The following is a 23553-nucleotide window of genomic DNA, read 5'->3' on the forward strand; positions in this document are numbered from 1 at the left end:
CAGCAGGTTAGGGGGGGGTGTTGTGATCCTGTGTGTGTCTCCCAACACATGCCCTGTCCTCACTGACGGCCTGCTATCCACAGCGTCGAGGGGCTTGTTCCCGGTGGCTTTGCCCAGGTCCTGATAAAAAGATGGACGAGGGCAGGAATAAGGACAGAAGCAAGCAGTCTTCCCGAGGGCCTTCCTTATGTGCAGGGCACCAGCCCGCCTGGAGAAGGACATCGTCTCACTTTCACCACACTTAGGACGATGGGTTCATTTCACAGACGGAGAGGCAGAGGCAGGGAAGATGCGGACTGTGTCTAAGAATACCTGCTGCGGGAGGGGCCGGTCCTCTCCTGCCATCTGCAGCTCCTATCTCTAGGTTTGTCACCTCCCAGAGGAAAGGTGGGAGATAAACATGACAAGGATGACCCTTCTGATGGGAAAAAGAGAGATTTTTAGAGCTGGAAGGAATCTTAGGAACGATCAAAAGCTAACAGATTAGAGAGCTAGGTAACTTGCCTAGGTCACACAGCAAAAACCTTTCCACCGTTGGAGATTAAAATCTGGGTTTCTTGAGAACACTCCAGTATTCACTCAGCTACATCTCCAAGTAAGTTTGGTCCAAAATGGCGCTTCAAAGGAAACACACACGGGACCGGATCTTTCCCACCTCTAAGTCCCAGATGTTCTCCTCTGTGATTCTAAATCCAGCACCTTAGACCACTCCGCCACGCTACCTCCCATTTCCTCTGTGATTCTATAAGGGCTTGGTTTGGGAGGACAGGCAACATCTCCCTCCGGGACTTCTACGGAAAACTCTCGATTGTCTCTCCTCCCCTACATGAGGAATCAGAACCTCAGCACCTGCTATCCAGCCTTGTTCCTCCATTCCCACTCAACTCTCAGCGTGTGGAGGGTGGCTGGATCTGGAGCCACAGCTGGGCATACAGACTGATGGGCAGCTCCCGCTCTTGACTCTGCCTCATCAGCTGTGGGGGCTGTGGTGGTGGGAGGCTGGCACTCAACTTCTTGAGTTCTGGCCATCTGGGGGACAGCCTGCTTCAAGTCTACAACCAGAAGCACCCCTAACTCAGCCTGCCCTGGGAAGGTGGGTGCAGCCCCTGACCCACACAAATTGCTGGGGGGGTTGTGGGGGACGAGGCACACAAAGAGCAAGTCAGTGGAAATATTTGTTATGGGAAGAATAGCATATATATTGAGGAGAACGTGATAAGAAATTGCATTGCTCCTGCCCATGGCGGCTGCTGCCACTACCACAATAAGCTCATGTGTAGGCATTGTATTAAGTACTTTATGATCATTATAGTATTTAGTCCTTACAACATCCCTTGAAACATAGTTATTTCCATTTCACAGGTCAGGATGTTGATGCGCAGGAAGGTTAAGTATCATAAGGTAAACCAGCTAGTGAGTGACAGGGTTCATAGAGCAGAGGGTTTGGCTCAGGTGTCAGACTGAGAAAACAGACCCCAGAGGACGTACCAGCAGCCCTCCTCATTCCAAAACCAAGCTGGCCATTGGCCCAAGATGCACAACAGGCCTCAGGGCTCCCGAACCCCAACTGCTTCATCAGGGAAGCCATGGCATCAGCTAAGAAGCCTATCCAATCTGACTCTCTTGTTGGCTGGTCACCCGAAGATCTGAGTTCAACTTCCACCACTAAACTTCTCTGGTGAACAGACTGGGAGACCAAAGCACAGGGTCCTCACACGGGCCGCCAAGTGAGCCAGTGAACGCGGGTCCTGCCTCCGAGGCTTGGGGCCCCCGCATCTCCCTGGGAGTAGCGATGCGCTGACTGTACGTTCCCAGCGACTTGTATGGCCCGGAGCTCACACACGCCAGACTCTCCAGGCAGGTGTCTCACAGCTGACACAGACCCTCCGGCGCCTTCACCGGGGATCTGTCTTCCCTTGATCCCCAGCCTTTCCCCAGGAGGCCCGAGCTTTTCACTGTGCCCAGCAGGGGGCATCGTCACCCTTCCACCTTCTGCCCTGGAAAGAGGGAGGCGGGGGAGGGATTGGCAGACTGCCTGAGGCCCTCTGCTCAGCCCAGGCCGGGAGCACATTTCCCAAACTGGATATTCGCGTGACCTCCTGCTTTCTCCATATCCATTCTACCGTCATTTATACAGTATTTTTCTTTGTCAATACACTTTTTTTTTTTTAAACCTCAGTGTGTTTTTAAAAGAAAAAAAGCCCTTTGATGAAGGTTTTCCCAGCTTCCTTCGCTGTGTGAGCCCCCTGCGTTCTGAGGGCTGCTCTGCAGGATGTGGGCAGGAGAATACAGGCCCCGTGGAAGCTACAGGGGGTTCTCAAGAACTTGCTCCGGGCAGTGCCATCAGTGGGTAAAGACGGGTGAGCTCCATAGCCTCACTCTTCAGAGCCAGAGAATGGAAGGATTAGAGTGAAACATCCTGAACTCCCTGTTTTCCTGTGTCACCCCCAGACCTGTCTCTCCCGGCTCCCCCTCCCCCCACGCCCCAAGGGAGAGGGAAGGGTTGTCTTTCCAGGCCCAGAGTGAAGAGGGCTGATGGCTGCAGGGCAGATGGGGGCGGGGGGGGGGGGGGGGCGGGGGCGGTGCAGGGCCAGAGGTGGCTGCAGGTGACAGGTGCCCGGGCTTTGAGAAGGGACAGGGATTTCCCTTGCAAAGTCTATTCAAACAGGGAACCTGAGCCCAGGAGGGAACCAAAACTACAGGGACACCAGAGGGGCCTTGGCTAGAGGCATGGGGGAAGAGAGAAGGGGGGCAACAGGATTTGGAAGGGGAGGGGGGAGGGCAAAGGGCAAAAAAGCTGGAGGATTCCCAAGCGGCTTCCTCAGGCTCAGCCAGGCCTTGCTTGCTCCAGGCTCCATCCCAAGGCTTAGAATTGCTCTCTGGGAGGTCATTTTAGTGCCGGGAGTCCCCTTGGCTCAGCCCCACCAGCCCCCCTCCCCCTGCCCTGGCCCAGACTGGCCAGCAGAGATGGTTTTAGGGCCTGAATGGGGATCCCACAGTCGTCAGGGGCTGGCACTAAGGCTCCTGGCAGAACCTGGGACAGCAAACCAGGCCCTGAGAGGGAAGGAAGCTCCCCCCGGTTGAATTAGCAAGGGCGATAAGCAAATCAGATTAAGCAAAAGGAAGTGGGCTGGCTGAGCTGGGCCAGGACTGAGCTCCCGGGCTGGGCAGTGTAGAGGCCCTGCAGGCACCCAGAGCAAGTGACCGACGCCGAGGCCTCGGCGAGCAGCCTCCTGCCTCAAGCGTTCTCACCAGGCTCTGGGCAGAGGAGGGGCCTGGTAGGAGAGCCTCTGAAGTCCCGTGGCCACCGGTTGCTCAACTGGCTGTGCGTGAGGCTGGCTGGTCTGTGGTGCTTCCAGGTGTCAGCCAGGCCAGCGGCCCAAGAGGGGAGAGTCATGGGGGAGGTGTGTGATTGCCTCACTTGCACCTCATTTTCATGGGGAGGAAGCGTTGAGAAAGAGGAGCTGGGTATTCGGCAAACTTTGCTTATTCAAAAATGCTCCATCCCAGCTGGGCCCTGCCCCACCCTCAACTCCCACTTCCAGGGGGTCCCAGCTCCTCGGGCTCTGGGAACCCCACCTCTGGGGAAGTCCCTTCCCTGATCACCTCCTTGCTTGCTCCCCTCAGTCCTTGCCTGGACAGCTGGCCCCATAGTATTCCTCCTCTAGTCCCCCGGCCGCACCGAGGGGAGTAGGAGCACCCCTGGGACCCGGAGGCCCCAGCTCCAAGCAGACCAGGCCTCCTGACCTGCATCCTGACCGGCAGCGAGAAGGAAGCTGTGAGCAGGAAGTGCTGAGGCGCAGGGCGAGGGCGGGGGCTTTGAGGAGGGGAGCGGGCCTCCCGGGGCAGGCGCTGTGACCACAGCCCCCCACTGCAGGCAGGCAGGCAGGAGGAGGCTGGTTTAAAAGGCAACAGGGGCCTCCATCCGAAGCACTCAGCTCTGCATCCAGCCACGGCCACCACCGTGGGCTGAAGGAGCACCCAGACTTCCGGACCAGCTCAGGGCGGGTGCCATGTGAGCCCAGCTCGGCTCTCCTCCGGCCCTCCCTGCCTGTCCCGCTTCTCCAGAGAGGACCGCTTCGCACCATGTCTCTGCTCAACCCTGTCCTGCTGCCCCCGCAAGTGAAGGCCTATCTGAGCCACGGGGAGCGCTTCATCAAATGGGACGATGTGAGTGGGGCCGGGCCCTGGGCCGCTGGGCTGCAGGGAGCGGGCTGGGCTGCGAGGTGCTCTGCCAGGGTGGCGGGTAGGTTTATGTCTGTCAGGCCTCGGGCGCCTGTGTGGCTTGGCCAGGCAGCTGACACAACTGCCTGGATAAACAAACCTGGGGGTGAGGGTGTGTGCCCCAAACATACGCTCCTGGGCTGCGGGGGAAGGCTCTGTGTCTGGATGTGAGAAGCTGGTGGGCTGCCTGGGAGCACGTTTCTCGGGGTCCGGGTGGGTCTTTCCCCATCGCCCCCCGGGGTGTGCTGCTCCCGGTCCCGGCTCAGTGGGAGGAAAGTGCCCCAGAGTTGAGGCAGGGCCAGAGGCAGCGGTGAACCAGGGCCTGCTCCCAGCACAGACGCCCCGCTCTTGTCCATGAAGATGGTTCGCTCCTCCCCGCCCGCCCCTGCCCCGGTCCCCGTCTCTATCCTAAGGAAGCCCTGCTCTCCCCAAAGTGGCTGTTTAACCCTGCACCCCAAGTCCCAGGGGCCCCGGAAGGAACGGATTCACTTCTGCTTTCGCGGGCCGCTCACCGGCTCCCTGCCGCCTGCCTGTCTGCAGGGGAAGGGGGAAGGAGCGGCTTTGCCCTGTAGGGTGTCTCCACACTGTCTGCTCCTCCCCCAGCGGGGCCTGCCTCCAGCCTCTGGTCCTCCCAGACCCCAGGGGCCAGGGATGCTCGGGGGTAGGTGAGGAGAGAGGCACGGGGGCCCTTCAGGGAGGGGAGGCTGCAGGGCTGCCCTGGGCGAGGGTCAGAGGGGCTGGTCCCCGGAAGGGAAGTGGAGGCTGGGGAAGGGGGGAAGGGGTGGAGGAGAGGGTGCTTGGGGCTGGCCCGTCCTCCTCGCAGGTGGGACGAGGGGGCTCTGCGTCTGTGAGGTAAGGTAGCCTGGGCTCTGGGCCGTCCAGGGCTGGGCTGGGCTGAGCCATCCGGTTGCCATGACTATGGGGAGGAGGCCATGGCAGGCGCTTTCCGCTTCCCCAGGGGTGTGTGGTCGATGTGGCATGGCGGAGGCATGTCCGGGGAGCCTGTGGAGTGAGGGAAGTGGCTCAGAGTGAAAAGTGAAGTGGCCTCTCTCAGTTCCTCTGGGGAGTGTGCGTACCCTGGCTGGGCAGAGGGTCATTGGGGGCGGGGGCGTGCTTTGTGGCCTTCTCTGCAAGCCAGCACCTGGGTGCTTGGCTGCTCCCCTTCCCTGCCCTCCCCAGGCAGGGCACTGCGGGGCCTCAGGCCCGATTTCCACCGCAGGAACCGCCCATGCCCAGCCAACAGGGCACAGGGACCTATGTATGAGCCAGGGCTCTGCTCTCGGACGATTCAGCCCAGGTGGCAGGTGACTCGGGTCTGAGATGCCCCGTTGAATAAGCACAATGTACAGGGTGTAACCAACTCCCAGCTGCACTCTGTCTCCCGAGCCCCTTACAATGCGTTTGCCGGGAGAAGCGCTCCTCGGCCGAGGAAGGCCCCTCGGGCAGCCACACGCAACCCATGTGCTCTCGGGGAACACGGCTCCACGGGCACTTTCCCTCCCAAAGCCAGGCCTTACCTCAGAAGCAGTTATCCTGGGGAACTCTCACCTTCATGCAGAATGCCGTCTTCCGCCCTCCTCCGCTGGGAATGGTTGTAGGTGGGCTGCAGGCCTCATCCAAGTCCCCCAGGGCCGGGGTGCAGGGAGGGAGATGAGAAAGGGGTATCAAAGGGCTTCATGGAACAGGCTGGTGCTCTCTGAGCTTATGCTCTCGATGGTGCACATTTTTGAGGGTTCTCGGGAGACCTCTCCGCCCTGAACCGGGGTTCTCTTGCTCAGGGCCCTCCTTCTCTCTGTATTTCGGGCCACTTGGATGGCTTCTTCAGCCCCTCCGACAGTGACCGCCGTCAGCTTCCCATAGCTTTGGACTCGGCCCCTCTCTCCCTCAGGCCCACGCTGGACCCCAGCATGTGTGTACGTGTGCCCTGTCCCAACAGAGCCCGGGGTCCGGCTCATCTCCCACACCCGTCTCCCTGCCTCCAGCCGCCAGGGGGTCTGCCACCAGCTGCTTCCTGGGCAGGAGTCGGACCCCAGTCGGTGATGTCCCACCATAGCTGGGGTGACACAATCTCTCCAAGTGCAGTTACACCGCTCTCCGGGCTTAAAGTGAGGGGCCAGGCACCCCAGTCCTCCCTTGGGGAAGGAAGGGAATGGAGCTCACGCACAGCTCTCTCCAAAATTAGCCTCCTCACAGTGTTCTTTCTCCAGTCCATTAAGCACTCCAGATCTGAGAACCTTTTTTTTTTTCACTCTTCCCTTTGTAAATGCTGCACTTGACTTGCTTTGGTGTGCAGGAACGACGGTGTTCTGAGGAAGCTTACACTTTAATACCTTGTTATATACGCACACAAATCATTGCACTCAAAGACGGCCTGTGTGCTGCGGGAGCTGAACAGGAATTCGGAAGTGAGTTCGTTCATCGTTCAGTCGCTCTTCTGGCAAACCTGGGGCTCCGGGCTCATGGTCCGGTCCGGGCTTGTTTCCTGAGAGTCCGAGCCCCTGGGCTTCCCCGGACGGTTCCTAGGCCTGAGGATCAGCCCCACGCGGGCTGTTTCAGAAAAGGCTTTTCCGAAGATGTGAGGCTTCTGCTGGTCCGTATGGTGTTTCAGGCAGGGAGGGGTGGAGGTGAGGACGCACTCGGTATCTGTGGGGCCTGGCTGGATGGATGGGGGAGCGGTTCATGGAGGGGAAGACTGAGCGTGTGGGAAGCTAGGTTTTGGCCGGATTGTGTGTAGAGCCTTGGATGCAGGTGTGGGAGTTGGGTTCTCAGCTCTCACTGTTGAGCAACCCTGGAGGTGGTGTGGACTCTCAGGGGAGATGTTCTACCCCTTTGACTGAGCTGTGACCCTTACAAACAGGAAGGGGTGGGGCCAAGACCCTGCTTGGGGTCTAGAGGGAGGACCTCTCTTTGGGCTTATGGGGGAAACACTCTTTTCTCCCAGAAATACCACCTCCAATCCTCTATCCCTTCCCACCCCTGGCACGAGCTTTTGAGGCCTATGCCCAGCCTTTAGCTCCACAGGACAAGGGAAATGCCTACAGATTCCTGGGACAGCAGCCTCCTAGGGAGATGGTGAGCTCCAGACCCCTGGTGTGCGCCAGGGAAGCGTGGCCTGACGTCTCAGAGCCGGGCGCTGACTCTCTCTCTCCGCAGGAAACCACATTGGCCTCCCCGGTTATCCTTCGTGTGGACCCCAAGGGCTATTACTTGTACTGGACCTATCAGAGCAAGGTGAGGCAGCCCCTCCGAGCGCGGCCCTGAGCTCCCGCTATTCCACGGAGTCAGAGCAGCCTCGTGGCAATGCGGGGCTGGAGGTGCATGCTGGGAGGTGCATGCTGGGAGTGTAGAACGACCTGGCCGGTGGCTCTGGGGGATCTCCTGTGCGCAGGGGCTACTTGCTTTGGGAGGGAGGGTGCAGTCACTCCAACCATGGCTGCCTTCAGCCTCGATGCTCAGCCTTAGGATGGAAAGAGAGAGAGAGAAGAGGAAAAAGCTGCTACGGAAGGCAGATTCTCTGCCTGTGGTCCCAGGTGAACGTGAGGCCTCAGAGAGATCAGAGGAGGGCCTCAGCACCCGGCAGAAAGAAGGGAGGGGGAACCTGAGGAGAGGCCAGGCAGGCGGAGGCAAGACTGCGGGCTACCGGTTCCTGAGTCACTGAGTGGCCAGGGAAGGAATGGACAGAAGGGCAGCCCCACAGTCTTAGCATCTAGAGAGGGCGGTTGGCTGGGATGTGAAGGGGTTGGGAGCTCGCTCCTCCCTGCTCTATGTCCACATCTCTTCTTCCCCCACCTGGGGCCCCCCAGGAGATGGAGTTCCTGGACATCACCAGCATCCGGGACACCCGCTTTGGGAAGTTTGCCAAGATTCCCAAGGTAGGTGGGCCCAGGAGCAGGGCAGGCTCGGCAGGGTCACCAGCTCCCCGGGGCGGGGGCAGGAGCCCTGGGGAGTGGGGAGAGGTCCCCGGGCTGGGCAACCGGGCCTCCCCCTGAGCCGAGCATGGGGTGTGGCTGCTCCTGTCCCAAGGCCAGCCCTTGCCCCTAAATCACCCAGGCCCTCTGGGAGGTGTGGCCCCACCCCCCAACTCCCTGACTGGTGTGCCTATATTTGCTTGATGCTCATAGAAGGATTGGAGGAAGGGACTGGGGGAGCAGGATTCCCTGAGACAGGGAGCTAAGGATCCAGATTCAAATGAAAAAAATGTCAAACAGAACACTTGGGCCTCCCAGACCCCGGGGCCTGGGTTCATCTCTCTCTGGGTTTCTCCCTCCCGGCCCAGGCCCTGCAGTCGGGATAGGAAGATGCTGAGGCCTGTGGCTCCTACGATGGGAATGGGATTCCACCCCAGTGGCTGCGGGGGAGGGACAGCAGCGCCACCGCGGGCAGGGGCCGCCCTAACCACGTCCCCTTTGCTGCAGAGCCAGAAGCTCCGGGAGGTCTTCAACCTGGACTTTCCTGACAACAACTTCCTGCTGAAGACACTCACTGTGGTGTCCGGCCCGGACATGGTGGACCTCACCTTCCACAACTTCGTCTCCTACAAGGAGAATGTGGGCAAGGTGCGCTGGCTCCCGGCCGGGGCGTGGCAGCCGGCACGGCCTGGGCATCGGAGAGGCAGGCCTGGGCGGGGTGTGTGTGTGTGTGGGGGGGGGCGCGGACCCCTGTGCGGGCCGGGGCCTGACCGCTGTGCTCTGGGGCCGGCAGGACTGGGCTGAGGACATCCTGGCTCTGGTGAAGCACCCGCTGACGGCCAACGCCCCCCGCACCACCTTCCTGGACAAGATGTAAGTGCCCACCCGCCCGCCTGGCCCTGGAGTGTGGGGCTGAGGGTGCCAGCCCGGGGCCTGACAGGCTGCTCTCTGCCCCCCCAGCCTGGTGAAGCTCAAGATGCAGCTCAACCCTGAAGGGAAGATTCCTGTGAAGAAGTGAGTGTCCCCCGCCCCCTCCCCACCCTTCCGCCCAGCTCCCCACACTTTCCCTCTCCAGGCATGGCTCCCCTCTTCTTCTCTCTCACGCCTTCCCCGGCTCCTTTAGTTTTTTCCAGATGTTTCCTGCTGACCGAAAGCGGGTGGAAGCTGCCCTCAGTGCCTGCCACCTCCCCAAAGGCAAAGTGAGTGGCTCCTCTTCCCCACCCCACTGTCCCCCTTGCCGCCTGAGCTGGCTCTGACCAGCAGGCCGCTTGGCCCCCTGGTGGGGGTCGGAGAGGGTAAGATGACAGCACAGTCCCCGCTAACAGCCCAAAGCAGCTAACCCCAGAACCACTGGCTCTGATACACAGAGACAGGACCAGGCCAGGGGGGCCAGGTGCTCCGGGTTCTCCTCCCCCTGGCGGCGGCGGGGCCAGGGGTGGGATGGGAGAGGAGGTGAGTGTTTCAGCTGGAGGAGCCAGAGAAGGTCAGCAGGGTCAGGAGGCGGACTGCGGGGATGTGAAAGGTGCAGGCAGGGACTGGTTCTGTGGGGGTGGGTGGGAGGAACACAGAATCAAGGGCGTAAGCTGTCAGGACACAGACTTTAGCTCAGCACAGAACAATGTTTTCCCCTTTCTTTCTAGTTAAGTAATTTCTAATTGCAAGTTGTACGCAGGTGTATTATGTAATACACCCATGAGGTATATAATGGGCAGGAGCAGGGCTGAGCCAGGGTTCATGCCTGAGGTCTCAGCACCCTCTCCCCGCTTGGCCATGCCTTTGCACAGGGCACCCCACGGAGTCTTTTCTGCTGCTAAGAATTTGGACCATTGTAACTAAACCAAGACCTCACTGGTCACTTGTCCCCAGGAATCTCAGGGGGATCCTTCCCTCACCATTACAGCTTTACCGAGCTGGTGACCCCTGAGTGCAGTCAGCCCCAGGGCATGCGAGCTTGGGGTAGGAGAGAGGGTGGAACTGGCTCCTGCTGAGGGCCCTACAGCCAGCAGGGGGAGCTGCGGTCAGCACACACCCACTCTCTTCTCTTCCCGCCTCCTGAGCTCCCGCCTCAGCTAAGTCCTGATTTGTCAGCTCTGTTTGTGTCCCAGGAGGGGCCACTGACCCATCTTTGCATGAAGCCAATGGGTCCAACGTCCAATCTTGGGGAAATCTGTCCTAGCTCTCCCATTCCAAACGGATGTTGGCCTTCCAGTGAGATCCTGGAGGAGGGAGGACGGGTGTGTCTGGGATGGGATGCGAAGACACAGAATACCTGGCGGGCACTAGTCTACCTTCTGTTTCTTTTTCTATAGATTTGCCCATTTTGGACATTTCGTGTAAAGGAGATCATACCATAGGTGATCTTTAATGTCAGGCTTTATTCACTTAGCATGTTTCCAAAGTTCATCCATGTTGTAGCATGTACCAATACTTCATTCCTCTCTGTGGCCGAATAAGACTCCATCGTATGGATGTATCACATTTTGCTTATCGATGCATCAATTGATGGACTTTTGGATAGTTTCCACCTTTTGGCTATTATGAGTAAAGTTGCTATGAACACTTATGTGTACATGTTTGTTCAGATATATGTTTGCAGTCCCACCAGCATTGTACGAGGGTTCCAATTTCTCCACATCCTCACCAACACCTATCTTCTTTTTTCTTTAATTTTAGTCATCCTAGTAGGAGTGAAATGATATCTCATTGTGGTTTTGATTTGCATTTCCCTGACTAATGGTATTTAGCATCTGCCCATGTGTTTATTGGTTGTTTGAATATCATCTTTGAAGAATTATCTATTCAAATCTATTGCCCATCTTTCAATTAGGTTATTTGCTTTTTTACTGCTGAGCTGTTGCTTCATGGATATCTGATTTGCAAGTACAGGGTGGGGCAAAAGTAGGTCACAGTTGTTCTTATGGAAAAGAATCAAATAATTAATAAATAAGAATATAAGACAGGGAAGGTAGGGGAGTGTGGGGGAAAGGGGGAGAGATCAACCAAAGGACTTGTATGCATGCATATGAGCATAACCCATGGACACAGACAGGGAGGTGCGGGTGGGAGGGTTGAGGACATGTGCTGGGGGGTGGGGGCAGCCAGGGAGAGGTTAAGAGGGGGAAAAGGAAACTCAAGTAATACTTTAAACAACACAGAATTTAAGTTAGAAAAGAAAAAAGAAAAGTGGGGCTCAGCATGTCCTTCACACCCCTCTGTCTGCCTGAGCCCGCCTTTGGATCAGGCCCCCAGGGCAGGGCAGGGCCGGGCCTGGTGTGTGTCTCTCAGTGCGGAGAAGGGGGGGCAGAAGTGATCAGGTGGCTGTCTCCCCAGAATGACGCCATCAATCCGGAGGACTTCCCACAATCCGTCTACAAGAGTTTCCTCATGAATCTCTGCCCTCGGCCAGAAATTGACGAGATCTTTACTTCCCAGTGAGCCTCTTGGATCGGGCTGGGCAGGGGGAAGGGTGTGGCTACAAGTCCTACCTGCTCCGCTGAACCAGCGGGAAGCTTTGGGGACAGAGGGGCTGCCTGAGCTCCCCGCCTAGAGGATGGAGACCGTGCCCTCCTCTCTGGCCCGCAGCCACGCCAAGGCCAAGCCCTACATGACCAAGGAGCACCTGACCAAATTCATCAACCAGAAGCAGAGGGACCCTCGCCTCAACACACTGCTGTTCCCGCCCGCGCGGCCCGACCAGGTGCAGGGCCTCATCGACAAGTACGAGCCCAGCGGCATCAACGTGCAGCGGGGTGAGGCCCGGTGCCGGCCCTCAGCCCTGGGGGCTTGTCCTGCTCTGACCCGGGGCGGTGGCCCTGACGGTCCCCCCTGCTCCTCCCCAGGCCAGCTGTCACCCCAGGGCATGGTGTGGTTTCTCTGCGGGCCCGAGAACAGCGTGCTGGTCCAGGACAAGCTGTTGCTTCACCACGACATGACCCAGCCCCTCAACCACTACTTCATCAACTCCTCGCACAACACCTACCTGACAGGTGGGCCCTCGCCTCCTCCCTGCTGACGGCCCCTTCGACGGGGGCTCCTCCTGCTCCCCGGATCCCCCGCAGGGCAGGGCTGCCCCCGGGCTGCCCACGGGACAGACCCTGCCGGGTGGGCGGGGGAGAGCCCCTGAGTAAGCCCCTGCCCCCTCGCTCCGCCCCAGCCGGCCAGTTCTCGGGCCTCTCCTCGGCGGAGATGTACCGCCAGGTGCTGCTGGCCGGCTGCCGCTGCGTGGAGCTGGACTGCTGGAAGGGGAAGCCCGCCGACGAGGAGCCCATCATCACCCACGGCTTCACCATGACCACAGACATCTACTTCAAGGTGCGCTCGGCGTGTGGGGCTGGTGGGCAGCACTGCGGGAGGGCCTGGTCCCCACGCTGTCTGGGTGTGTGTGTGTGGGGGGGGGGGGGCCGGCATGAAGCGGGAGGAGAGGCTGGGGGCCTCAGACCAGCATGGGGGCTGGAGGAGATCAGAGGAGACAGGGGCCCTCCGGTTCTGTGTGTGTGTGTGTGTGTGTGTGTGTGTGTGTGAAAACGGGAGAGAGGGAAGGGTGCTGCTGGGGGAGGGGAAGCCTGGAGCACGGGCCTCGCTCCACAGAGTCCTCTGTCTCTCCCTCTCTCTCTCTCTCTCTCTCTAAATATATATAGATTTAAATGTTTTTAAAAATATATTTTATTGATTTTTTTTTACAAAGAGGAAGAGAGAGGGTAGAGAGTTAGAAACATTGATGAGAGAGAATCATCAATCAGCTGCCTCTTGCACCACCTCTACTGGGGATGTGCCCGCACCCAAGGTACATGCCCTCAACCAGGAATCGAGCCCAGGACCTTTCAGTCCGCAGGCCGACGCTCTATCCACTGAGCCAAACCGGCTTCGGCGTCCTCTCTCTCTTTAGGAAGCAATTGAGGCGATCGCAGAAAGCGCCTTCAAGACCTCCCCCTATCCTGTTATACTGTCGTTTGAAAACCACGTGGACTCGTGAGCATCCAGGCCCATTCAGCTCATTCTCTGCTCTGTCCCCACCTTCCGCCTGTGCTGCCCTCCCCCAACCATCCCGGCCTCTGCCCATGCCCTCCACACAGTCCCCTCCTGCCTGTGTCCCTGCCTCCCCGACCTCTTGTGCCTCCTGTGCTCCGGACGACCCGGACCAGGGCCCGGCAGGGTGGCCAAGAGGAGGGTGCTGCTGCTGAACCCTCCCCACTTCTGCCCCCGCAGGCCCCGCCAGCAGGCCAAGATGGCAGAGTACTGCCGGGCGATGTTCGGTGACATGCTGCTCACCGAGCCCCTGGACAAGTTTCCGGCGAGTGGGCTTCTCTGTGGGACACCCGGGGCCGGGGCCGGGGCCGGGGAGCGGGGACATGGCGGGGGCCAGGTCAATCACGTGTCAGGCGCTGTGCTGGGCTTGGGTGGGGGTATGTGTGTGCTAGTGGCAAAGGTGCAGTCCCAGCCCTCAGCGGCTCCCCGGCTGGTGGGGAGAAAGACGAGGGCCCTGGCCAGGACAGCAGTGGCTGCTCTGGGAGCACCCGGGCGTCCTGAACTGGCCTTGGGGCCCAGGGAAGGCCTCCGGAGAAGGGGATGGCTAAGCTGAGACCTCGGAGTGAGGCTGGGTTTGTGTTGGTGGTGAGGAGTGCTGGGCAGACAGAACAGGAGAGAGAGAACAGGTCTGAGGAGGGGGGGAGAATTGGGCCAGGCAGCAGGTTAGCCAGAGGGGCCGTGGGGAGGGGCCCGGGTGCAGAAGGAGGCAGGGCAGGTGGAGCGGTGCTCTCTCTGTGTGAAGGACCTGAGGCTGCTCCCTGCAGAGGAGGAGAGGGTGCTGATACCCCCTCCTCTCCCACAGCTGAAACCAGGCAGCCCCCTGCCCAGCCCCGAGGATCTCCGTGGCAAGATCCTCATTAAGAACAAGAAGAACCAGTTTTCAGGCCCCGCGTCCCCCAGTGGGGAGGCTGAGGGCAGCTGCCCACCCAGCGCCCCTGTGGGTGGGGACGCAGGTGAGTCAGCCCGGAGGAGTGGAGGTGGCGGTGGGTGGGAGGGAGGATCTGGCATGGGAGAGGGGCTGGGCCTGGAGGGAACATGCTGGAGAGCCGGCCTGGCGTGGGGCCGCCCCCACCCCCCTTTCCCCAGAGCTGATGGAGTTGTGTGTGGCAGTGCTGGCTGGTGAGGAAGGGGCTGAGCTGGAGGAGGAGGATGTGGGAGAGGAAGAGGAGGAGGAATCAGGAAATCTGGATGAAGAAGAGATGAAGAAGATGCAGTCGGATGAGGTGTGTGGGGACAGCCCAGAGGCCCTTCTACCTCCTCCGCTGGGGGGTCGCCCAGCGGGGCCAGTCCCCGGGCTCCGGGCTCCTCCTCTCCACCCTCCTCTCCTCCCAGGGCACGGCGGGCCTGGAGGTGACAGCGTACGAGGAGATGTCCAGCCTCGTCAACTACATCCAGCCCACCAAGTTCGTCTCCTTCGAGCTCTCCGCCCGTAAGCGCGCTCGGGGTGGCGGCGAGCTGGAGGCTCAGCGAGATTCAGGGGCCCTCAGGAAGCGTGTCCGACACCAGGCACTGTGATGGGGGGGGGGGGGGTGAGAGGCAGGGGTCCCTCCCGTCCTTGGACGCGGGCCCTGTCTATAAATATGCGTCAGAGGAGTCAGGCAAGGGCTTAAGTGCCAGTGGCTCCATTTCCCAGCACAGGCCTGGGGGCTGGCACCAAGCAGAGCGCTCTGGAGTGTGTCATCGGCAGGCCGGTCCTTTAGGACAGGCGGCCTCAGGGGGGCTGGCCTGGGGCTCCTGCGGCTTCCTGCAGGCTCTGTGGCCCCTAAGCCGAGAAGGCCCATCCCCAGGGCATAAGAACTTGGGGGTGGGGGTGCTGGAAGGCAGAGCAGTCAGCCAGTGCACCCCACTCCTGGCAGCCTCTCCTGGTGTGCACACTGTTATTTTCTTCCTCTCGCTTCGGTGCGTGTCCCCAACATCAGTGGTCGGCAAACTCATTAGTCAACAGAGCCCAATATCAACAGTACAACGACTGAAATGTCCTTTGAGAGCCAAATTTTTTAAACTTAAACTGTATAGGGTAGGTCCATTGTTATTAACTTAATTAGGGTACTCCTAAGCTGGCCTTTGTTAAAAACTTGAGGGGCCGAAGAGCCGCATGTGGCCCGAGAGCCGCAGTTTGCCAACCACTGCCCAACATGATCACCTCTTTCCGTAGACACTTGTGCAAAGTGTATACCTCTGTAACCTCGTTTCCTCACCCCTGAACCCACAGCCTGCACCCCCACCGGTGCTCCCGTGGCGTGTACCAGCCCTGGTGTGTACTTCTCACCCCCACACCCACCCTTTGTGTGTAGACCCTGCACCTCACAGCCTGTTCCTGTCTGTGCGGGCTCATTCTCCCATGTTCCCCACATCCTCTGCACCCCCCAGGCCCGCACCCCTCACCCTCCAGGACTGTGACACCCCCATCCCTGTACACACCCACTCCGAATGCCCTTTGCCCCCAGCACACAGTTACCCACGAAGATCTGCCCAACACCCCCTCCCTGAGCCCTCAAGCCTTGTGGGGACCAAGATGCATCTCTGTGCTGGAGGCAGCTGCACCGGAGCGGAGGGCAGGTCGGAGGGAGTACCTCAGCCTGACCCAGACCCTCCCTCTTCTTACTCCCGCCCTAGAGAAGAACCGAAGTTATGTCATCTCCTCCTTCACGGAGCTCAAGGCTTACGACTTGCTCTCCAAGGCCGCGGTGCAGTTTGTGGAGTATCCTTGAGGCCTCTGGAGCCAGGGTCCTGGTTGGGAGGAGGGACGGGGAAGGGCTGGAAGGGGGGCTGCTGGGTACTCCGGTGCAGCCTCGGGCGGCCTCCTAAACTCTGGAGCAGCTACAACAAGCGCCAGATGAGCCGCATTTACCCCAAGGGCACCCGCATGGACTCCTCCAATTACATGCCCCAGATGTTCTGGAATGCTGGCTGCCAGATGGTGGCCCTCAACTTCCAGACAATGGGTGAGGCACTCGCCGGCCCTTAAGCCCCTTCCCACCTCCACCCCGTTCCTGGGGGGTGGTCCTTAGAACAGACCGGATGTTCAGGTATTTGCTAGGTCCCCGCCCTTTCTTGGCCTGGGGCCCTGTCTGTAAATGTGCACCGGAGGAGGCAGGCCCGGGCTACCGCAGGTCATCTCTGGGCAGCTCCGGTCAGAATGCAGGTGTGTGCATGTTCCGGGGCAGAAATGCGTGAGCTCATGCCTATGTGACTGTACGTGTGCGTGTGCGTGTGTGTGGGGGGAGATGCCGGGAGCTGGCATGGGTGCTGAGAGGGTCTGCGGGAAACCCGCTCCACTGGCCTCCACCCCTGCTGTGGCCTGAGGTCGGTGTGGCTTTGGGCCTGACGAGTGCAGGGGGTGGGCCCTTCCTGAGAGAGGAGACACCCCAAGAAATCAAGCTGACATGAAGAGCGACCTCATGCCATGGTCACCCAGTCTCCCCGTTCACAAGCCGGGAGAAGGCTGGGAACATGGACAAAGAGGTCGGGCCTTCCTCACCAGTGCCCTGTCCCCCCAGATCTGCCCATGCAGCAGAACATGGCGCTGTTTGAGTTCAATGGGCAGAGCGGCTACGTCCTCAAGCACGAGTTCATGCGTCGGCCAGACAAGCAGTTCAACCCCTTCTCGGTGGACGGCATCGACGTGGTGGTAGCCACCACCCTTTCCATTAAGGCAAGGCCGTGCGGTGGGCAGGTGGCTGGGCGGGCTGGCGTCTTGAGGAGAAAGACACAGGAGCCCCGCTCCTCCACTCCCAGCCCCCTCTCTGCTATCCTGCAAACTTCAGCCCCAGCCAGCTCCTGCAGTTGCAAGTTGCCTTGGAAACTGCCTCCTCCTCAGCCCTGGAGGCTGCCTCTTGGTCCCCATGGAAACCAAGGGGGAAGGTCTGAGGCTGGGGTGGGGGAGGGGAGGAGAGTGGGCAAAGTGGGGTTGCAGGAGCCCAGGCCCTGGGAGAGAGCCCTATTCCTTCTTTGCCTGGGAGGAGCGGCGAGGAGGCCCACACCTCTCCCTGAACGCTGGGAACACCCTCGCCACCAGAGCTCAGCACCTTGAGCCACACGGCCTCTGGTCAGTGGCCAGAGCTGAGTGGCACTCTTCACAGTCCCTAAGAATGGATGGATGCTTCAGCCAGGGGAGCGAGGGGCCCCGGTGCTGGGGATGGCCGGGCGGGGGAGCTGATGCTGGTGGCCCCCGGGCTCCCACCTCCAGGTGATCTCGGGGCAGTTCCTGTCGGAACGCAGTGTGCGCACCTACGTGGAAGTGGAGCTGTTCGGCCTTCCTGGGGACCCCAAGAGGCGCTATCGCACCAAGCTGTCCCCCACGGCCAACTCCATCAATCCCGTCTGGAATGAGGAGCCCTTTGTGTTTGAGAAGGTGGAGGGCTAGGGCAGGGCAGGGGCTGGGGGCTGGGCGGGCTAAGGGCTGTCCCTGATTCTTGGCCTCTACTTTATGGGAAAGAGAAAATACATAGAGGGAGTTCCTCGATCCTCCTCCTCTCCCCACCCCTCACTTTGTGCACTCCTCAATTTCAAGAGTTCAAAGAGCAAGTTTACAGAAATACACTTGGTGCGCAGGTTGTGTGTGTGTGTGTATGTGTGTGTGTGTGTGTGTTCACATTAGGATCAGAGGCAGAAACATGAACTCCCAGACCAGGGTGCAAGGTCCCATGGGGTCGCAAGGGGGCCTTTCGCCCCCACTGGATACTTGTGACAAAGCCGCCACAGTTGTCTGCACGTCCAGCCCCACTCCCCTGAGCGGACCGGCCAGGACCGGAGCTGTGAGGATGTCTGTGTGTGTGGCCTAGAGGGTGCCCTCTGTCCTCACCAAACCTGGCCCCACCTGCTCTGCTCTCACTCTGGCCCTGGACTTCTGAAATTGGGGGGTGGGGGTCGACTTGGCCACCCCCTCCTCCCCAGCGTGTGCTGTCCCGAACTCTCCCCAGATCTTGATGCCTGAGCTGGCCTCCCTCAGGGTGGCTGTGATGGAGGAAGGCAGCAAGTTCCTTGGACACCGCATCATCCCCATCAACGCCCTGAATTCTGGTAAGGGGGGGAGGGGCCTTCTGCACGGTCCCCCCACTGGTCAGACCAAGGCCAACATCGGGAGCCTGCCCGGAGGGCGGGGCAGCTCAGGGAGGCGGCCCTGGACTGTACCTAAGCCCTGAGGCGAAGAGCAGGAAGAGCTCCTCTGCAGGAAACGGACAGAGGTGGGGGGACTCCCGCCATCTAACAGAATGTCTGTCATTTTCTGAAACCACGGGGGCAATGTCCCAAGTGGCTGACATCTGTTGGGCACTTAAAATGCTTCAAGGGCTCCTATGCGCATGTAATCCTGTTAACCACAGGCGGCAGATACCGCAGACAGGAAAGGCTCAGGGATTTAAAGCAGCCTGCCCAAGGTCACACAGCCCGGACCTGGACCCTGGCCTCTCTGACTCTGAAACCGGAAGCCTGGGTGCTGGGCTGCCGCACGCGGTGCTGGGCAGCCACGGGCTCTGCTCACCGCCCCTCTGTCTCGCCCGCAGGCTACCACCACCTGTGCCTGCGCAGTGAGAGCAACATGCCCCTCACCATGCCCGCACTCTTCGTCCTCCTGGAGATGAAGGACTACGTGCCGGACACCTGGGCAGGTGAGGAGGCCCAGAGAGGGCTGGGAGCCAGGGCTGTCCATTTCCATCGCCCTTCCTCCCGTCAGCCTCCAGACAGAGGGGGCAGGACAGGGTGTCCTGGGGTAGGTGAGGGTTTGGGGGTGGGGTGGGGGGCGGGGCTTCCAGGTACTTCCCATGCCAGGCCCGTGATGCCCCTGTGCCCCCAGATCTCACTGTGGCCCTCGCCAACCCCATCAAGTTCTTCAATGCCCACGATAAGAAGTCTGTGAAGCTCAAGGAAGCCATGGGAGGTGTGCCTGAGGTCTGTGTGCCTGGGCCCCCAGCCCCTTCGCCCTCTGTGGGAAGGCGGGGAGAGAGGGCTCTGGGGCCGGCTTCCTAACCTGCTCTCCCTACACAGAAGCCCTTCTTCCCCGGGAGCCCACTTGCCAGCCCGATGAACGGGGCCAGCAACGGGTCTGCAGGTAGGCACTGCAGGGCCCTCCCACCCACCGGCAGGGCCCTGGCTTCTCTGGCCGCATCTGCAGGCACCGCCCAGCGGGCGGCCGATCAGAACAGAACCAAGACTTCACCGAGGGAAGGGAGCACTCGGCGCTGAGAAAGTGCACCGCGGGGGGCCGCGCTGGCACCCCCAGGGGATGGGGAGGAGCAGAGCTGAGCCCGGGGACCCCAGGACACCTCGTCAGCCCGTCCTGTGGCTCTTGTAGGGGCTGGGGAGTGTGGGAAGGGGGCTTGGGGAGGGGCAGAGCAAGGCTGTGGCTAAGGCCTGCCGAGGGGCCTGCAGGCCCAGCCTGGGGGAGGTTCGGGTCTCCTGGGACAGGGGCGTTCTCGGGCAGCTGCCGCCTCACCCGGCTCCCCGCAGAGCCGCGCACCGCCAGCCTGGAGGAGCTGCGGGAGCTGAAGGGCGTCGCGAAGCTGCAGCGGCGGCAGGAGAAGGAGCTGCGGGAGCTGGAGCGGCGCGTCGCGCGGCGCTGGGAGGAGGCGCTGCAGCGGGGCGGGGCGCAGCTGGCCGAGCTGGGGCCGCCGGGCGCGGGGGGCGGCGGGGCCCGCAGGCTGGGCCCGAGCAAGGGCTCCCGCAAGAAGAGGTAAGGGCAGGGGCGGCGGCGGCCTGCCCTCCGCACGGGGTGCGGGCGGCCGAGGGCTCAGGACCCGCCCCCCGCGGCCCCGCAGGACCCAGCCCGGGGAGGAGCCGGCCGGCACGGCGCCCGGCGAGAGCCCCGAGGGCGCGGACCCGCGCGTGCGGGAGCTGCGGGAGCGGCTGGAGCAGGAGCTGCGGCAGCTGCGGGAGGAGCAGTACGAGTGCGTCCTGAAGCGCAAGGAGCAGCACTTGGCCGAGGTGCCCGGGCAGGGGAGGGGAGGGGATGGCGCTACAACCCGCCAAACCCACCCCCTCAGTTTGCTAACAGACCCCCCCCCCCCACTTCCATCCCTGCAGCAAATCGCCAAGATGATGGAGCTGGCCAGAGAGAAACAGGCCGCAGAGCTGAAGACCCTCAAAGAGACCTCAGAGAGGTATGGCTGCCTCCCTCCCAAGCCTGACTCTCAACTCCCACAAAACATCTGGCTCAGCCCTCCCAGCATCTCCCTGACTCCTGTCTCTCTACAGTGACACCAAAGAGATGAAGAAGAAGCTGGAGGCCAAGCGGCTGGAGCGGATCCAGGCCATGATGAAGGTCACCGTGGACAAGATGGGCCAGGAGAGGTGAGCCCTGGAGGAGAGCCCCGGGCTCCAACGCCAGGCCCAGCACCGAGCAGGAGCCACTCCGGGGGAAGGGGCCTCCCTAGCCAGGATCCTGACTGGCTTCCTAGCCCGTGCCTGTGGCCTGGCTCCTGAAAGTCAATCTTACGTCTGATCAGAGCGGCCTCCTTAGGCAAAACACAGGTGCCAGTACGGTTGGACCAGAGAGGAGAACTGAAGGGGAAATCAAGAGGGAGGTGAAACCTCGGGACAGCAGCTTCCCACCATGGTTTTCCCAGGCACACCTTAACGGGCAGTGCACGTTCCTTCAGAGGGTCCCCCGGGACTTCCAATGGGTCCCCACGCCCCCCCTCTGGCTGCTTCCCGCCCCTACTGCATAGTCCTGGTTTGGTCTATGCTCTGAGGAGTCTGCCTCTCCCCCAGCTCCTCCCCGGGCCTCCTGCCCTCTGTGAAACTCCCATCACCCCAACAGGTTGAAGAAAGAGATTAATAACTCCCACATCCAGGAGGTGGTACAGGTCATCAACCAGGTGTGTAACAGTGTCCACACACACACACACACACACACACGCTCTCCCTGTGAGGGAAAATGGGGTCTTTCTTTGCCTTTAGGAGATATACTGTCCAGAGTGGCCCATGCAGAAGGCCGGCAGGGGAAGGGGACTCCTCCTCATGCCAGCCTGAGGCTCTGGTCTTTCTGTGGGGATTGGGGTTCCAGCCTAAAGGCTTCTGTCTCTGTCAGCCGCCCTGTATGGAAAGGAAATGAGCCAGCTAGCCAGGGAGGATGGAGTTGGGGTGTGTGGGTGAGTGGGAGCGAGGAGTGCTTTCTGAGGCTCCGAGGAGTCCGAAGAGAAAGGAAATGGACCGAAAGCTCCCCTGGGGATTAGCAGAAGTAGCAGAACTACCAGCTACCGAATCCTGGCCTTATGCCAGACACCAAACCGGATGCGTCACGTGAACCGTGTCGTATAAACCTTCATGATCCAGTGAGACGGGTACTGTTCTCCTCATTTTACGCATTAGAAAGCAGAGGACTTCACCCTGAGTGTTAGAGCGGGTTAGCTGGGATTGCAGCTGGGTGCCAGCCCGGATTGCCTGTTTGAGCTGCCCTGACGCCTGCCTCTCGCTCCCATCCAGATGACGGAGAGCCTGGAGAGGCAGCAGGAGAAGCTGGAGGAGAAGCAGGCGGCCTGCCTGGAGCAGATCCGGGAGATGGAGAAGCAGGTGACAGGAGCCGCCACCCTGGCCCCCACCAGAGCTGGCCCGGCTCCAGGGTGGAAAGGGCCCCTGCTCCCAGGAGGCGGGGACTCACCCCTCACCAGTGGGTCAGAGGCTCCGGCCCCACGAGGCAGCTCTGCAGGGCTCTTTGCTGGGTTTGCACCCCCTCTCCTGAGAGGCTCCCTGATGGGCTCCGTATCCCACTTCCCACCTCCACCTCCTGGGAGCTTTGCAAAGACTGGGCATCTCCTTGTTCCGTTGTCCCCGGGAGGGAGCGTGGGCAGGGGGCCCCTCCTGAGCCGGGGGTGGTCCTTGCTGTCCCCACAGCTGCAGCAGGAGGTGCTGGCAGAGCATGAGGCCAGGATGAAGGGCCTGGAGACTGAGGTGAAGGAGTCGCTGAGGACCTGCTTCAGGACCTACTTCCCCTCCGAGGCCGAGGACAAGCCCGAGAGGTCCTGCGAGGCACCCCGGGAGCTGTGCGAACAGGACTCTCCTACAGCCAACGCAGACACCCAGGAGAGCTGCCTCTGACACCCCCATGCAGCTGGGACATACTGCAAGGACATTCCCTCTTCTGCCGGACGGGGCTCCACCCCCCCAGGAGGAAAGGCCCCGGCAGCGCCAGTACTCTGAGGCTGTGGGAAGCTGGGGTTCCCTTGGACTCTGGAGCAGTCTGTCTCCTCAACAGCCAGGCTGGAGGAGGAGGCAGGGATCCCATCAGGGCAGGGGCTCCTGGAGGCCTAGAGGTCCTCTCTAAGCTGACTTCCTCCTCCTTCTCCTTGAATCAGTGTCATCTATTTGTTGAGGGCAAAAGAATATGGGCTGAGAGGCAGGGAATGGGGTCCTGGCTCTCCCTGCGTTTCCTAGTGCCCACTCTGGAGTCAGTTTCCTCACCTGGAGGGTTAGGCCTGGCCTCCCTCCTGCAACCTCCACGAAGCACCTGCAGTTCAAGCAGGACCTGCTCTGCCGTAAGGCTGGCGGCTGACCCAGGCCTCTCGTGGGCCTGCCCTGAATTGGCCTCCTTGTCTGCTCCCTGACTCAGAGCCTGGCCCTGCCTCCAAGCTCCCTGAGGCCTGGTGGCCCTGGGATTCCAGGCTGAGGTCCCTTCCCTGGCTTCCTGCCTGGGGGGAGGGGTGGGGATGTGGGCGGGGGATGGGGGGGAGGCTGACATGAAAAAGCTGCCTCAGCTGTCTGTCTCTCTGCCCCAGAGACCACTGGGGCCCTGGCTGGCAGTGAGGCGAGAAGGGGGGCCTTTTGGGCACGTTCCCATCCAGAGTCTGGCTCACTCACCCCTTTTCCTAGGCTCAGGGGGCTATTTCCTAACATGTACTCCAACCCAGGCTTCCTGACACGGTCACGTTTGTCTTCTCTCCTAACTTTATGAGGTTTATTTATTTTTTTCCTTTTTGATTCCTACAAAAGTACTCTGTCCCATTATTTCCCGCCTGAGCCTGGCCTCTGTTCTACTGCTGAGAATTGGGGCGGGGTGAGGGTGGGAAGGTGGCGGAGGGGGAGAGGGGAGAAAGCCCTGAACTGAAGCAGGCTGGGAAAACCCTTGGGAGCAGAACCGGGGGAAAGGTGACCTCCAGAGCCCAGCAGAATGGCCCTGTCTTCAGGCTTGAAGAGAAGAATTCACTTCCCCTTCTGTCGGCCCTGCCGCCCCAGCCACTGGAAAATGATGTCACCCCTCTTCTCCATCCCCACCCAGGGCTGGCCCTTCCTTCTCTCCACCCTCAGGGTGAAGCAGAAGAGCCTAGCAGAGGTGCCCCCCCACCCTCCTGCAAGTGGCCAACCTTCAGGCCACCTGACGGTGGTCAGCTTCTCAGGCCCCTGTGGTCGTACGGCTCACCCAGCGCTTGCTGTGGAGGGGCTTGTGGGCAGCCATTCACGACAC

The 23553-nt window shown here is 60.7% G+C and overlaps 1 protein-coding gene across 2 annotated transcripts; it reads left to right on the forward strand.

Moving 5' to 3' along the window:
- Positions 1–3802: 3802 nt before the first annotated feature.
- Positions 3803–23096, forward strand: PLCB2 (phospholipase C beta 2). 2 transcript variants are annotated; one of them, XM_084895695.1, is made up of 31 exons: positions 3803–4170; positions 7378–7455; positions 8028–8096; positions 8640–8780; positions 8926–9005; positions 9093–9146; positions 9256–9331; positions 11463–11563; positions 11715–11881; positions 11972–12118; positions 12286–12443; positions 13018–13100; positions 13338–13422; positions 13960–14110; positions 14268–14380; positions 14490–14586; positions 15774–15858; positions 15978–16102; positions 16658–16812; positions 17347–17511; positions 18080–18179; positions 18662–18766; positions 18952–19046; positions 19143–19206; positions 19605–19827; positions 19913–20078; positions 20178–20254; positions 20349–20444; positions 20914–20971; positions 21579–21665; positions 21987–23096. In XM_084895695.1, exons 1-31 carry the CDS (start codon positions 4087–4089, stop codon positions 22188–22190), a joined length of 3489 nt encoding a protein of 1162 aa, XP_084751821.1. In that variant the 5' UTR covers positions 3803–4086; the 3' UTR covers positions 22191–23096. The 2 variants fall into 2 exon arrangements, with proteins under 2 accessions (XP_084751821.1, XP_084751822.1); XM_084895696.1 differs by lacking the exons at positions 11463–11563; positions 11715–11881; positions 11972–12118; ... (19 more) ...; positions 21579–21665; positions 21987–23096 and adding an exon at positions 10442–10624 and having other exon boundaries at positions 3941–4170.
- The last annotated feature ends 457 nt before the right edge of the window (positions 23097–23553 follow it).

Source organism: Pipistrellus hanaki, assembly GCF_964339955.1.
Source record: "Pipistrellus hanaki genome assembly, chromosome: 1".
Taxonomy (NCBI): domain Eukaryota; kingdom Metazoa; phylum Chordata; class Mammalia; order Chiroptera; family Vespertilionidae; genus Pipistrellus; species Pipistrellus hanaki.